General features: G+C 46.5%; 1 protein-coding gene and 1 non-coding gene across 2 annotated transcripts in view; both read right to left on the bottom strand.

Annotated features, from left to right (window-relative positions):
• Positions 1-206: 206 nt before the first annotated feature.
• LOC106606488 (CREB-binding protein) overlaps positions 207-16,571 on the bottom strand; it is an 82,292-nt gene continuing 65,927 nt past the window's right edge. Inside the window, 14 exon segments of the mRNA XM_045719878.2 lie at positions 207-2,813; positions 2,815-3,591; positions 4,537-4,818; positions 5,178-5,336; positions 5,643-5,810; positions 6,047-6,212; positions 6,549-6,662; positions 9,957-10,103; positions 10,454-10,604; positions 10,792-10,859; positions 10,953-11,030; positions 11,738-11,794; positions 12,206-12,316; positions 13,205-13,293. Of these exon segments, the coding sequence (XP_045575834.2) occupies positions 1,194-2,813; positions 2,815-3,591; positions 4,537-4,818; positions 5,178-5,336; positions 5,643-5,810; positions 6,047-6,212; positions 6,549-6,662; positions 9,957-10,103; positions 10,454-10,604; positions 10,792-10,859; positions 10,953-11,030; positions 11,738-11,794; positions 12,206-12,316; positions 13,205-13,293 (3,987 nt within the window). The 3' untranslated portion in view covers positions 207-1,193.
• On the bottom strand, positions 14,025-14,100 carry trnaa-ugc (transfer RNA alanine (anticodon UGC)). The gene has a single exon. It is a non-coding gene; the product is annotated as a tRNA-Ala (tRNA).

The following is a 16,571-nucleotide window of genomic DNA, read 5'->3' as shown; positions in this document are numbered from 1 at the left end:
CTTTGATTGAAGGTCATTGTTGTGTATACTGTTAGGGGTTAACTGTGCAGCAATCAATTATTCTACAGTATGTCTGCAACCACCAATATGGCACATTTTGCTGTAAGTAATCAAGTCATCTTTTGGTAAACCATTACATGATGCTGAAGTACAGAAAGTTGCACCATCGCCATGCACACAATACATGTAAAATATACAAAACACCATTGTCTGTTTGCACACAGTTTATTTAACAATATGGTATATAAGTACGAAATGAGTCATTTTTAACCAGTTTGTACAGTGATTCATTCTTTTTCTGCATATTTACATTGTCAACCTGCATGATTTACAACAGTGAACAGTTTCACCTCAATTCAAGTTTAATGCAAGAGGAAAAAAAGATGCACAGAATGCTCTTCAATCACAAATCAGCAAGCAGTCCAAAAGGTACACTCCCCCGCCACAGTTAAGCTCGGGGGGGGGGGGGGGGGAATCAATAAACATAGCAACAAAGATGTCCAACATCTGGACGACAGAAATACTGGTTCCAAGCCAGTAGAAAACGAACATTCCGGCAGCTGTGGATGAAGGAGCATTTGTGAGAGTCAGTTGTTCACACCTGAATGTGGTGTTTGGGTGTGCGATAGTTCCTAGCTCTATACAAATACGTTAATATCCCACAAGGACTCTTCTGCAGTATGGAAAGAAAATAAGTCTCACCTAAAGGCATGTGCCCTTTTTGAAAAATGTTACATTACAATAATAAATTAGCCAGGAATGAAGAGGGAGCAAAGATGCAAAACCTGGCACAAAAAGTTCAGACAAAATTATTTTACAATCTTTAACACAAAAACGCTATGATTTTTTTTGCAAAGGTACAAAATAAAAACATTGAAAAATAAAATGAAAGACTTGTTTTGAGAAGGTGTCATAAAAAAAAGTCCATACCAGAGACATAAAAAAATAATACAAATTAAAACAAAATTATTTTCATGGCTGGTCTGAACCCCAAAATATGTGTTTCCTCCCCCCCATTCTCCTCTTTAAACAGCAATAATTATTCAAATCCCTCCGTTTTGTTGGAAGAAATAGCTGTCCCTTGGTTTAAGGAAAGGTTCACAGTCCTTAGGCCTCATCTCTTTACATAGCAGTCAGTACAAAAAGTTGTTTGTGGAAAACCGAGAAAACCAAACAAGTCTCGTCACAAAATGCTACAATCCTTCAACAAACTTCTCGAGTGTGTCCCCTGTGGTGTCGCCCACCATATTCAAGTCATTGCTAAGCCTGCCACGGCTGGGCGTGTTAAGCTGCGGGAGCATGGCGCTCTGCTCGGGCGTGCCCATGTGTCCCTGGTCCATGGAGCCTGGCATAAGGCCGCCCAGACTGGGGTGGGGTGAGCCGGAGTGGAGGTTGCCGTGCTGGGGTGAGGGATGGGGCTGTATCCGGGGGGAGGGGCTGGAATGTGGGGGCTGCTGTGAAGGAGGGTGGGGCGACTGCACCGGGGCTGGAGACCTAACCTGGTTGCCCAGGGCGTTGCCCATTGCCTGGCCAGGCAGGTGAGCTCCTCCCTGGGGTTGTCCTTGAAGCATGTGGGGCTGGGGGCTCATGGAGTTGGCCTGGGCTGGAGAGCCCATCTGCTGCTTCAGCATCTGTTGTTGCTGCTGGAGCATCCTCTGCTGGAGGAGGTTTTGGGCCTGGGGCCCGTCCATGCCGGGCTGCCCCATCTGGGCCATGGGGGGGAGCTGCATGGCCCTCTGCTGCTGCATGCGGAGCTGGGAGTAGCTGGCTGCTCCTCCCTGCTGCTGGGGGAACTGGCCTGGAAGGCCCTGGGGCATGGCTCCTTGCTGTTGTTGTTGCTGCTGCTGCATCTGTTGCATCCGGAGCAGCTGCCTGCGGTAGAGCTGGGGGTTGCCGTGGTGTGCGGTGGTGTTCATCAGCTGTTGTCCCTGTGGGCCCATGGCGGCCATACCCTGGGGGCCACCAACCTGCTGAGGGCCAGACTGCTGCTGCTGGGGGGACATGCCGACGCCCGGCCTCTGCTGCACCGCCCCAGCCTGCATGGCAGCAGCCATGGCCTGCATCCCAGCCTGGCCTCCCAGGATTGCCTGGGGGTTCTGCTGCTGTTGTTGTTGGGGGTTCTGCTGCTGCTGCTGGCCCGGTAGTTGGCTTGCCTGGTACTTGGCCGTGCGCTGCTTGATGAAGGCGGCCATGAGGTGGGGGTTGGACTTGAGGATGTTGAGCACCTGCTGCTGCTGCTGGGGAGAGCTGGGCGACTTGAGGGTCCTCAGGAGGTCCTGCAGGGCATTGGGGGCGATGTTTCCCGGGATGCCCCGGGGCATGCCCCCTTGTTGCTGGGGCGTCATGCCCTGCTGCTGAGGGGGACCCTGGGGGGGCATGTGGACCCCACCGGGCATCTGAAGGCCGGGCTGCTGCTGCATCATGGGCCGCTGCTGCATCAACTGAGTGGAGTTTCCCTGAGCCTGTTGGGGGGCCATGGGGCCACCTTGCTGGGGTAGGCCTTGCTGCTGTTGTTGGACTGCTTGGGGGTTCTGGAGGGGGTTCTGCAGCATCCCCCCCTGGGGGCCCCACTGGCCCTGCTGCATGGCCTGCATCACTTGGGGGCCCCGGGGCCCCATCATTTGCTGCATCTGCCCTGGCCCCATCTGGCCTTGCATAGGCCCCACCATGCGGGGGTGGTTGATGGGCACACCGTTGGGCATGTTCATGTTGTAGTTCTGTTGTTGCTGCTGCTGCTGCTTGGCCTTGGCCACCATCTCTATGTGCCGGGCCATCTTCATAGCGGCCAGCGGGGGCGGTTGTTGTTGGGGGAATCTGTTGTTGTTGTTGTTGGGGGGGCATGTTGGGCAGGGGCGACTGCACCTGATGTAGGGGGGAAGACTGGGGCCCTGGCTTTCCCCCTTGTGGAACCGGCGTTGGCGGCTGGCTGGTGCGCCCGTTGTTGGGAAAGCCGGGTTGTTGTTGGGCCATGCCGGCTGTCACGTTGGGGGGCGGCTGCTGCTGGGGCTGGCTGATGGGTAAGGAGGGCTGGGGGGTGTGGGTGGGCGTGCTGGGGGTCTGTCCGCCCGAGGTGGGGGTGCCGGGGGTGGCTGAGGTAGGTGGCGACGGCAGGCTCTGAGGTGCCATGCCCCGCCCGGCCATAGTCGCCATTCTTCTCCTCATCATCTGAGCCTGTTGTAAGCGGTGCTGGAGCTGCTGCTGCCTCAGCTTGTGCTTTATGTTCAGACAGAAGGGCACGGGACACTTGTTCTCCTGGCAGTGTTTGGCGTGGTAGCAGCACAGGGCGATGAGCTGCTTGCACACGGGGCAGCCACCGTTGGTCTTGCGCTTGCAACCTTTGGTGTGCTGCACCACGCGCTTCATCTTCTGGCATGAGGGCAGTGAGCAGTTGGCGTTGCGGCACTGACAGGCGTGGACCAGGGACTGGATGCAGCGTTGGATGGAGAGGCGACGGGATTCTTGGGGACTCTGGGAGGCCTCGCCCCCGGCACCGCCCGCTCCGTTGCTGTCGTCGTCCAGCCCGAGGCCCCACTTAACCATCTTGTGCTCGTGGCCCTTGGCAGCGTAGCAGTTGATGCATAGGTCAAAGTCCTGCGAGAGAGAAAACACCACATATCACGGTTACACTCATAATAATGTTTCTATGGTTACACACTCCCAGCCCCGCACACACACATACCTGCACCAACTTGTTACAAATGTGATGACATTTAATTACAAAATGTATTTAAGGTCCAGCGCAGTCAAAAATGTGATTTTCCTGTGTTTTATGCATTTCCACATTATGAGGTTGGAATAATACTGTGAAATATTTAAAATTAGGATAACGCCCCTTTTAGTGTAAGAGCGGTTTGGTATGACCACCTGAAATTTCTGCCTGTTTTGGTTGGATGGAGTTTTGGCCTTCCAAGGTGACATAACCAGGCGGTAAATTAGTTAATAGATCAATAAGAAAAAGCGTTCCAAACCTCTGCCAATAACAGCTAATTTTCAGTTTTACCCTCGCCACTCAAGCCACTCCCAGACAGTCCTAAATTCTTCCTTGAGAAATGTCTCTGTGCTAAGCTTCTTTTTTTGGACCATATTGAAACAATCACATTAAGGTAATTAATTGTTACCCAGAAATGATTTGATAGAGATAAAAACAGCTGCATTAGACCTTTAAAATAATTTATCGATTATCTTGCAAGAGCATGTTTCCCCAGAATTCCTACACTGTCTAATTTGCATAATACCCGCCCCAACGTTAACATATACTTTGAATAAATAATAAATGATGCTCTAAGTTAACATTTTTAGAGTGAATTATTAACATCATACAAGTGTGATGTGTGACAAAGTATACTATAACAATGTCTAAAAACAGCAAAAAGTAATATACTTCCAAAATGCACAATTTTAAAGTGAAATAAACAATAAAGTACATTCTTTGCTTTCAGTTAAAAAAAGTGAATTGACAATATCCATGTATTACATGCTGTCAGAGCGTGTGTTGGTGTACGTGTGATGAATCGGCACTATCGCCCCCTGGCTTACCTCGCAGACGGTGCAATGCCAGCGCGTCTCCACGTGGTGTTTACACTCGTTGCAGGTGTAGACGAAGCGGTCCTGACCCTGGTTGTGCAGCTCCACCAACATACACATTGTGCTCCACTTGCACCTCCGCAGAGAGCTGAACTCCCAGTGCTTGTCCCGGGCCAGGGTGAGGAAGGCGTCGCGGCCGTCCATCAGGTCGCAGGTCAGCAGGGGGTCTGGATCCATGATGGGGGGGAGGGTGTTGACCGAGGGTCCCGCGTGCAGGTGGATCACAAAGAACACCTGAGGGAGAGGGTGGAGAGGGAGGTAGAGAGAGGGAGACATGGGTCAGATTATCAGACAAAAGAGAGGACAGGAAATCACAAGCTAGAAGTGGTTGTGTTTCAATATCCACACTAGACCAGTTAGAATGCAAGTTCAATGCATTGCTTCATTCTAAGTGTTATGTTAGTGTTGGATCAGAGCCTCTACAGATACTGTGACCACAGAAGTCCTTACAAAACTGTGATCAACTGAACTAAAGGAGTGAGAGATGAGGAAGGTAACGGGGCTTTACAGTGTATTTCCCCCACTACAACAACAGATTATCAACAGAACACAACAGCAGTGTTATATGAGTGGGTGGAGTGAGTGACATCTACCTCCTTGTGTTTCTCCAGGGTGGAGTAGAGCTTCTGGGACAGGTCATTGGCTACATTGGGCATGCCAGGCTTCTTCTTATTGGCTCGGCTCACGCTGCTCTTGTTTTTATTGGTCTTCTTGTTGTTCTTCTTCTTGGCGTTTTTGCTGTCAGCAGTGTGCTGAGAGAGAGGGGGGGGGGAGACAAAGCGCTGTTAACAGAGGCGATGGAGGACACATTGACATAAATTAATGGCAAAAAAAATAAAATAGGTCGGTGACATGCTTTGACCAAGTGGCTGTCGAAAGACAGGAGGACAGAAACCATCATCTGTCCTCTCCTCTGATAGGTAGACGTTTTCACAGTACTGCTTATACCAATGAAATCCTCTGAGACCTCTACAAATTCATAGGACATGGTGTCTAGGGGTCGGATTGGATCCACCCCTCCATCGTACAAAGCAGTCCCTGTCAGTACTCCATCTTACCTCCGGGGTCTCGCAGGACGCCACGTTCTCTTCCTTCTTCCTCTCCTCCTCCTCCTGCTCCAGCTCCTTAATGCTTTCCTCCAGCACGTTGGGCCAGAAGTCGCCTTCGAAGTAGGGCATCTCGTTGGCACTGGTAATACGGTCCTCCGTGGCCTGCTTGAAGATGTCCTGGAGAAGACAGAGCAATGACGTCTGTTACTTGGACTATACAGATGGGGCTGATGGTGTGGGATAATGCCACACTCAAAACAGCATTTAATAAGAAAAGAATGGGCCCATGATAGAAACCACTTAAAAATACCATTTCTTATTGTACAAATTCCAGACGAGTCCCTCCGAGTTCCAATCCTTTTCCTTCTGTTTGGTGCCTAATGAACACAGCCAGGGTCCCCTTCATGTCTCACCTTGAAATCATGGAGGATCCTCTCTGCGTAGGCCTTCTCCAGCATCTTCCTGTACCACTCCTGCAGCCTCTTGGGCTTGGGGATCTTCTGGTCCTGCGGGTGGCAATGGAAGATGTAGTCGTCCCCTTCACTGGGGGGGCACGCCCAGATATGACCATACACGTAGCTGCACGGGACCAGGGATGGAGAAGACAGCTTTTAGGTTCAACGTCAAGTATTTCAAGGTACGGAGACAAATATCTTGGGAATATTCTTTGTTAAGAAATTATTTCAAAATGAGTATGCAAGATTTATCTATTCCTAAACCTGCCTGGACTCACACGAACCGTTTTCCAGACATACATTCAGCCTAGTCCTGGACTAAGAAGCATGTTCAATGGAATATTCTCCACTGAAAAAGCTTTTTAGTCCAGGACTAGGCTTAATCTGTGTACAGGAAACCAGCCTGGAAAAGCAGTGTGATGATTGAATGGGAGTGTTGTCACCGGTATTGAAAACCTACCCCAGTTTCTTGACGTACTCCAGGTACCCTATCAAGATCTCATGGTAGACTGCCGTTCTCAACGCCCGGGGCTTGAAGAAGTGAATACTGTCCAGATACGATATGTAAACCCGTCTGGAGAGAAGGAGAAACACCAGGTGTTACACTGACAACTATAGCTAACCTGGTTAACCAGGTGTGTTACACTGACAACTATAGCTAACCTGGTTAACCAGGTGTGTTACACTGACAACTATAGCTAACCTGGTTAACCAGGTGTGTTACACTGACAACTATAGCTAACCTGGTTAACCAGGTGTGTTACACTGACAACTATAGCTAACCTGGTTAACTAGGTGTGTTACACTGACAACTATAGCTAACCTGGTTAACTAGGTGTGTTACACTGACAACTATAGCTCACCTGGTTAACCAGGTGCATCACTAGGCAGGTTTCCATTGACTCTTGGTTTATTCAACAAAATAAATGTTGCAACCAAAAAAACTTTGCGGAATGTGTAATGGAAACCGCAGATACAGGATACGTTTTCTAAAGATGGAACGTATCAAAATGTTGTCGACAGGGGTGGATTATTTATTTTGTTAAACGTTATTTATTGCGGCAAATGATGAAAACCGTTTAATAAATTATGATTGACAAATTATTTTGAAAGTACGCGGGGCACGTGATGTCATCACATAACTAAAGCTCCACTCTACATTTAACAATAAATGCCTACTGCTTCCAAAATAAAAAAAATGCAACTAAAGATTGTCCTGACTTTCAACAATGCCTGAATTGCTTTTCTGGTTGGCTGGAAAGTTTCACCATCCAATTATTTCAGATCTACAGGAGTCCAAGTTTCACCCTGGTGATACGTTGGCATGAGAATTATTAGAATATGGCAAATATTTGTCAATTATTGCATTCTATCCATGCTGGGTTTTGAGGGCTAGCTGAGACATGAAACAGATATGTGGGAGGGCATAAGGCTTCAGGCTGTCACCAATTTATTAGGCCTAATGTGCAATTTGCCTAAATGGGTAATGGAAACACTTCAACCACTTAATTTTTATTCTACACTAAGTAACTATAGCTAAGCTGGTTAACTAGGTGTTTTACACTGACAACTATAGTTAAGCTGGCCCACCTTGCATAGAATCTCAAGCCTTACACTCTTAAGTCTTCCAATACTCCAGTATGTAGGATACTGTCAGAAGAGTACATTACGCTGCTCTTTAAAATAATACTACATAAACTCGGCAAAAAATAAACTTCCCTTTTTCAGGACCCTGTCTTTCAAAGATAATTAGTAAAAATCCAATAACTTCACAGATCTTCATTGTAAATGGTTTAAACAGTTTCCCATGCTTGTTCAGTGAACCATAAACAATTAATGAACATGCACCTGTGGAACGGTCGTTAAGACACTAACAGCTTACAGACGGTAGGCAATTAAGGTCACAGTTAAGAAAACTTAGGACACTAAAGAGGCCTTTCTACTGACTCTGAAAAACACCAAAAGAAATCTGCATGAATGTGCCTTAGGCATGCTGCAAGCAGGAATGAGGACTGCAGATGTGGCCAGGGCAATAAATTGCAATGTCTGTACTGTGAGACGCCTAAGACAGCGCTACAGGGAGACAGGACGGACAGCTGATCGTCCTCGCAGTGGCAGACCACATGTAACAACACCTGCACAGGATTGGTACATCTGATCATCACACCTGCAGGACAGGTACAGGATGGCAACAACTGCCCGAGTTACACCAGGAACGCACAATCCCTCCATCAGTGCTCAGACTGTCCGCAATAGGCTGAGAGAGGCTGGACTGAGGGCTTGTAGGCCTGCTGTAAGGCAGGTCTTCGCCAGACATCACCGGCAACAACGTCGCCTATGGGCACAAACCCACCGTCGCTGGACCAGACAGGACTGGCAAAAAGTGCTCTTCACTGACGATTCGCGTTTTTGTCTCACCAGGGGTGATGGTCGGATTTGGTTTATCATCGAAGGAATGAGCGTTACACTGAGGCCTGTACTCTGGAGCGGGATCGATTTGGAGGTGGAGGGTCCGTCAAAGTCTGGGGCGGTGTGTCACAGCACCATCGGACTGAGCTTGTTGTCATTGCAGGCAAACTCTGTGCGTTACAGGGAAGACATCCTCCTGACTTGACCCTCCAGCATGACAATGCCACCAGCCATACTGCTCGTTCTGTGCGTGATTTCCTGCAAGACAGGAATGTCAGTGTTCTGCCATGGCCAGCGAAGAGCCCGGATCTCAATCCCATTGAGCACATCTGGGACCTGTTGGATCGGAGGGGGAGGGCTAGGGCCGTTTCCCCCCAGAAATGTCTGGGTCCTTGCAGGTGCCTTGGTGGAAGAGTGGGGTAACATCTCACAGCAAGAACGGGCAAATCTGGTGCAGTCTATGAGAAGGAGATGCACTGCAGTACTTAATGCAGCTGGTGGCCACACCAGATATTGACTGTTACTTTGATTTTGACCACGCCTTTGTTCAGGGACACATTATTCCATTTCTGTTAGTCACATGTCTGTGGAACTTGTTCAGTTTATGTTTGTTGTTGAATCTTGTTATGTTCATACAAATATTTACACATGTTAAGTTTGCTGAAAATAAACACAGTTGACAGTGTGAGGACGTTTCTTTTTTTGCTGAGTTTATATCGTCATCCTCGTTCTGAAGTGTTAGTTACCTGGTGTTGGGAACGAGCGTATTACTGTTAAGTGTATTTTAAGAAGTGTATTATGTTGTGTTATTACTACGTTATAAAGTGTTTACCTGGTGTTGGGAAGGAGTGTATTATGTTGTGTTATTACTACGTTATAAAGTGTTTACCTGGTGTTGTGAAGAAGTGTATTATGTTGTGTTATTACTACGTTATAAAGTGTTTACCTGGTGTTGGGAAGAAGTGTATTATGTTGTGTTATTACTACGTTATAAAGTGTTTACCTGGTGTTGGGAAGGAGTGTATTATGTTGTGTTATTACTACGTTATAAAGTGTTTACCTGGTGTTGGGAAGGAGTGTATTATGTTGTGTTATTACTACGTTATAAAGTGTTTACCTGGTGTTGGGAAGGAGTGTATTATGTTGTGTTATTACTACGTTATAAAGTGTTTACCTGGTGTTGGGAAGGAGTGTATTATGTTGTGTTATTACTACGTTATAAAGTGTTTACCTGGTGTTGGGGAGAAGTGTATTATGTTGTGTTATTACTACGTTATAAAGTGTTTACCTGGTGTTGGGAAGAAGTGTATTATGTTGTGTTATTACTACGTTATAAAGTGTTTACCTGGTGTTGGGAAGAAGTGTATTATGTTGTGTTATTACTACGTTATAAAGTGTTTACCTGGTGTTGGGAAGGAGTGTATTATGTTGTGTTATTACTACGTTATAAAGTGTTTACCTGGTGTTGGGGAAGGCGCACTCGGAACCGTACTCCTGGACATGCATACCGAAGAAACACACGTCCACACCGTCAATCTCCTCAAATGCAAAAAGTGCTTTGGTTCTGTAAGGGAAGGTCTCCTGCATTTCACCCGAGTCCACAAACCTGGGGAGACAAACACAGGTAATCAATGAATTAGTGAATTAAACATTTATATAGTGCTTTTACTAGTAAGGGAGAAATCTCCACATCCACATGGAACATCACTCATCATTAACGGTGTAGACGCCTTCTACCACAGAATCTCCTCAGCACTATCAAGAACACTACCGCGCCATCGCTTTCCAACCAAGGTGCATGAACAAAGGAGCAAACTGAAGATGAGCAACTCTTGGAAGACAACTTTATTAGAATAATCCTCAATGAACATCTTTCAACATCATGTCCAATAAACTGGTTTAAAACGTATTGATAAGGGGCCATTTCACTGTTGGACCAGCTGCAGTCTTCCTTACCTAGATTTCATGCCAGGTTTGATCTCAACATTTTTGTCGGAGCTAGCCACCACCCGTACAAACACCTCCCCGGCCTCAGGGTGGTTCTGCCTCTTCAAGTACTTATTCACCCGGTCCTCGATGTACATGCCCAACCTCGTCGTCTGTAGCCCTGCGAGACAGATACCATCAAATACTTTAGTTGTCCTACAGGTTATACAGATGCATATACATATCAAAACTCACATCCTCATCACGAGTTACTGAAATAACTTCCATTACACATACATATCACAGCACGTCTACAATGGTGGATCCACTTGGATCGCCACAATTATTCAACACACTTTCAAACTTACTTTTGGCCGCGAACTTGTTCTCTTTCCTCGTCTTGCCGGACTTCTTCAGACAGATGTCGCAAATGAAGCTGAGGGAAAGTGGAAGTGTCAAATAGACAGTCAGAAACGGTGATCAGAAGACACATGGGGCCGTTCGTCTGTTCAGGGTACATGAGGCTTACCCCGATGGCCAGATTACATCATAATGCAGCACACAGATCTGGTGCATCTTCCGTCCACAGTCTTTACATTCAACAAACCTGTGTAAGGAGAGAGAGAAGGCTGGTCAGAGAAGGTACACCAACACCTCGGTCTCCAAGAAGAGACTTTATTGTTCACAGATACTGCAGAGTGGGCAATAGATACAACAGTTGACTGACATATGGGCATGAGACAAAATAATGTGTTGATAACTGTACGTACAAGAGTTGGGGTCAATTCAGGACCTCAATTCATAAAAATTCACAATTGAAATGGAATTGACCCCGAACCTTGGTATACACCCTTTAGAAATGTAGTGGTAAATATTAGTGACTGATAGTAACAGAAGTTACATCAAATATAATTTTCACCTAATTCAAAACACTTTTGGAGCCACCATTGCCCATGTACTTGGGGCGGTCATCTCATGCTCAGTGATCGAATGGAAAAAGCGAGGGACAGGTGCAGGAGACAAGGCCCATACACTATTCACCATCAATGGTTATTCATTTTAATGTCTTTGTTTGACAGATCTCTCAGCTCAGGACAATACTTTCATCCTCAGGTATTTTAAATGCAGTGTATCCACTTGTGTGGCTGATTAGTGTTTTTAAATGGTCCAAATAAAGCCAGTACTGTGATGCATACTGTACATGACGGCTCAACGCCAACGGATTTAGAAGCTTTAAAGCAGAATGAAAAGGGCTAAAACCCCATCAAACAGAAACAGTTTGAGACGTTAAGGTACAGCTACACCAATACTCACGGTTCTGGATCCAACATGTCGTTTTTCTTCTTTTCAAACTGGTCTTTAGATATCATACTGGAGGACAGAGACAACGGATGACCAGTTAGAATCAGTTCTGATACTCTACAGCTAACGCCCCCAACACGCAGACCACTCATATGAATACAGATGCCCTTTTTCCATAAGCTTTGACTATAATGAGCTAAGTCTACCCCTTCTGGACCCGTATTTATAATCATGGACTAAGGATATCCACTAGGGAAAGATGGAATCAGTGGAGACTTAATGGCGGTTACTTCCACTAACTAAATGTTCACTCAGTCATGCATTGATGGAAATTCAAGTTAAGTGAAAGTTAGGATTCGCTCCAGAATGTGGTAAAAAACAACCTATGGAACTAATCTGAATCAAACAGAGTACTGTTTCCCAGTGTTTTTCCAATGTATTGCCATAAAAATGTTACCACAGATTCCACCATGAACTTACGTCTGTGGCTGTGCCGGGTCGTCTCCCAGGGTGACGCTATTGCCCTGGATCTCATTGAAGCACTTCTCACAGAAGTGATACCTGTCGGCAACAAGGCCATATTTGGGTGAGCTGGAGCGGGCACACACAGTAGCAGAAGCACAGGGAAAGTTGGCAAACCGGCACACGGGTGGCAGAATGGGTGGCGGAAATGGTTGTCAGAATGGCAAAGCATAACACAGGCAGAGGACAGAGACAAGAGGACAGAAAGGCAGAGGACAGAGACAAGCAAACAGGGCAGAGTGAAGGTAGAACACAGGTTAGTCACCATGGGAATGGTCATGACAGTCATTCACACATCTTCTCATACAAGCATACTGAAATGACACAGGAACGCTAACCATGTTGATGGGAGGAACATGAATGTCAATATAAGCAAAGTAAATCATTAGTACATTTGAATATCCATACTACTAAGTATAACCACTTCACTGAACTACTAAGTTCCACTACTTCTCCACATAAAGCTTTAGGCATATGATATGATCATGTCAGTTGGGAGACTGTTGGAGTGAATGCCAGCCCTGGTGATGTAGGGGAGAGAGGGATGCACCCAGAACACATCACAGACATATGGATCACCTCTGCTCGTCTTTGGAACTTTTCTTAACAATTTTTGTTGAAATGACTTTTTAAAATGTGGGTAAATAAGTACAGTGTAAAATGCATCAACGTGCTTCCGGAAGGGATAGAGTAGTTAACCCTAACGAGCTTCACTGCGCTGAGTTCAGAATAACTCCACTACATGCAACTGCAATGCATCGGAATGGATGCAATATTTGGGGCTAGTAAAGTACAATAGCAATTTGTGAACAGCAGGGGGAGCAGTGGTGCTGATATTGCAGCACATCGGGCTTGAAGGGAAACCTAAGATCCTGTCGATGTAGGCTCCACTCCTTTTAACATGTAACACTTCCAGTATATAGTATGTACCATCCCTCCCCCCAAGTGTGGACTTACCTGTTCTGGTAGCTGAAGTAGGTTCCGTCTCTGGAGATGGTGCACAGCTGCTTGCCATAGCAGCAGAGGGTCTGGGGTGAGAACTCAAACTGTGGAGAAACACAGGGAGAAAGGGTTAGTGAATCCAATTCTACACTGTCTAGCATTCAGCCAGGTCAGTCCTGTCCACAGATTCTCCAATCCACTTCTACACTGTCTAGCATTCAGCCAGGTCAGTCCTGTCCACAGATTCTCCAATCCACTTCTACACTGTCTAGCATTCAGCCAGGTCAGTCCTGTCCACAGATGATCCCAAATTAAAACCTAGTGTCCCTCTGAAAGTTCCCCTTTCACTGGTACGTATAGTCTCAGGCTTACATCCCAAAGGGCACTCTATTCCCTATGCTGTACACTACTTTTTACCAGGGCCCATTGGGCATAGTGCACTACATAGGGAATGTGCCATTTGGGAAGCAGTATCAGTGTCACAAGTGCCGCAGGGAGTCAAAAGGCTCATCATGTTAAGTCAAGTGTTCCAGTCTTTGTAAGGACCATCTAGACCTGGGGTCATACAGGTGGCTGTCTGTCACACAGTAAACACAGCAGCGCATGGTTATGCACGTCTGGAGGGGTTAAGGATGTTTCGTGTCGTGTAATTTCAGACGGTTAAATAGCCATCACTAACCGACTTCCACCCGGTTACCCTGCGCCTTAGAGGCTACTGTCCTATATACATCATTTTACATTTACATTTTAGTCATTTAGCAGACGCTCTTATCCAGAGCGACTTACAGTAGTGAATGCATACATTTCATACATTATTATATTTTTTTTCCCGTACTGGTCCCCCGTGGGAATCGAACCCACAACCCTGGCGTTGCAAACACCATGCTCTACCAACTGAGCCACACGGGACCACATCGACTTGGAATCACTGGACACTTTAATAATGGAACACTAGTCACTTTAATAAAGTTCAAATAATGATTACATACTGCTTTTCTCCTCATATGTATATACTGTATTCTATTCTATTGTATTTTAGTCAATGCCACTCCGACATTGCTCTACCTAATATTCATATATTTCTTAATTCCATTATTTTACTTTCAGATTGTGTGTATTGTTAGATACTATTGCATTGTTGGAGCTAGGAACACAAGCATTTCGCTACACCCGCAATAACGTCTGCTAAATATGTGTATGTGACCAGTAAAACTTGATTAGAATTGCAGGGCATTGTATCCTCTTAAATGACAGTACAGTGCATTTGTAAAGTATTCAGACCCCTTTCCACATTGTTACGTTACAGTTATTCTAAAATGTATTAAAATGTTTTTTTCCCCTCATCAATCTACACACACTAGCCCATAATGACAATGCAAAAACAGGTTGACATTCTTGCATTCACAAAAGTATTCAGACCCTTGACTCAGTACTTTGTATAAGCACCTCTGGCAGCGATTACAGCCTTCAGTCTTCTTAGGTGACGCTACAAGCTTGGCACACCTATATTTGTCGAGTTTCTCCCATTCTTCTCTGCAGATCCTCACAAGCTCTGTCAGGTTGGATGGGGTGCGTCACTGCACAGCTATTTTCAGGTCTCTCTAGAGATGTTCAAACGGATTGAAATCCGGGCTCTGGCTGGGCCACTCAAGGACATTCAAAGACTTGTCCTAAAGCCACTCCTGCGTTGTCTTGGCTGTGTGCTTAGGGTCGTTGTCCTGTTGGAAGGTGAACCTTCACCCCAGTCTGAGGTCCTGAGTGCTCTGGAGTAAGTTTTCATCACGGATATCTCTGTACTTCGCTCCATACATCTTTGCCTCGATCCTCACTAGTCTCCCAGTCCCTGCCGCTGAAAAAAAACACTCCCAAAGCATGATGCTGCCACCACCATACTTCACTGTAGGGATGGTGCCAGGTTTCCGCCAGATGTGACGCTTGGCATTCAGGCCAAAGAGTTCAATCCTGGTATCATCAGACCAAAGAATCTTGTTTCTCATGGTCTGGGAGGCCTTTTGGCAAACTCCGAGCGTGCTGTCATGTGCCTTTTCCTGAAGAGTGGCTTCCGTCTAGCCACTCTACCATAAAGGCCTGATTGGTGGAGTGCTGCAGAGATTGTTGCCCTTCTGGAAGGTTCTGTCCGGGGGTATCGTCGGACGGGGCCACAGTGTCTCCCGACCCCTCCTGTCTCAGCCTCCAGTATTTATGCTGCAATAGTTTGTGTCGGGGGGGCTAGGGTTAGTCTTATATCTGGAGTATTTCTCCTCTCTGAGCCCCAGGACCATGCCTCAGGACTACATGGCCTGATGACTCCTTGCTGCTGCTCTAGTTTCAACTGCGCTGCCTGCGGCTATGGAACCCTGACCTGTTCACCAGAAGTGCTACCTTGTCCCAGACCTGCTGTTTTCAACTCTCTAGAAACAGCAGGAGCGGTAGAGATACTCCGAATGATTGGCTATGAAAAGCCAACTGACATTTACTCCTGAGGTGCTGACCTGTTGCACCCTCTACAACCACTGATTATTATTATTAGACCCTGCTGGTCATCTATGAATATTTGAACATCTTGGCCATGTGCTGTTATAATCTCCACCCGGCACAGCCAGAAGACGGCTGGTCACCCCTCATAGCCTGGTTCCGCTCTAGGTTTTTTCCTAGGTTCTGGCCTTTCTAGGGAGTTTTTCCTAGCTACCGTGCTTCTACACCTGCATTGCTTGCTGTTTGGGGTTTTAGGCTGGGTTTCTGTACAGCACTGTGTGACATCAGCTGATGTAAGAAGGGCTTTCTTCTGGCTAAAATAAAATAAAAAATAAAACAATTTGATTGATTGATTCTCCCATCTCCACAGAGGAATTCTAGAGCTCTGTCAGAGTGACCATTGGGTTATTGGTCACATCCCTGACAAAGGCCCTTCTTCCCCGATTGCTTAGTTTGGCTGAGCGGCCAGCTCTAGGAATAGTCTTAGTGGTTCCAAACTTCTTCCATTTAACCTGTCAAGGTATAGGGGGCAGTATTTTTGATTTCGGATGAAAAGCGTGCCCAGAGTAAACGGCCTAATACTCGGGCCCAGAGTCAAATATTTGCATATTATTAGTAGATTGGGATTGAAAACACTCTGAAGTTTCTAAAACTGTTTGAATGATGTGAGTATAACAGAACTCATATGGCAAGCAAAAACCTGAGAAAAATCCAACCAGGAGTGTGGAAATCTGAGAATTGTAGTTCTTCTTTTGAATCCCTATCGAAACTACAGTGTCTGTGGGGTCACGTTGCACTTCCTAAGGCTTCCATTGGCTGTCAACAGCCTTCAGAAAATTTTACCATCATTCTCCTGTAACCGGGCAGAGAATAGGAGCTCAGTCAATGAGTGGACTGCCTATGGACA

This window comes from Salmo salar, chromosome 06, assembly GCF_965601325.2.
Source record: "Salmo salar chromosome 06, fSalSal1, whole genome shotgun sequence".
Classification (NCBI taxonomy): domain Eukaryota; kingdom Metazoa; phylum Chordata; class Actinopteri; order Salmoniformes; family Salmonidae; genus Salmo; species Salmo salar.
Note: the sequence above shows the minus strand (reverse complement) of the source record. Positions and strands in the feature narration are given on the sequence as shown.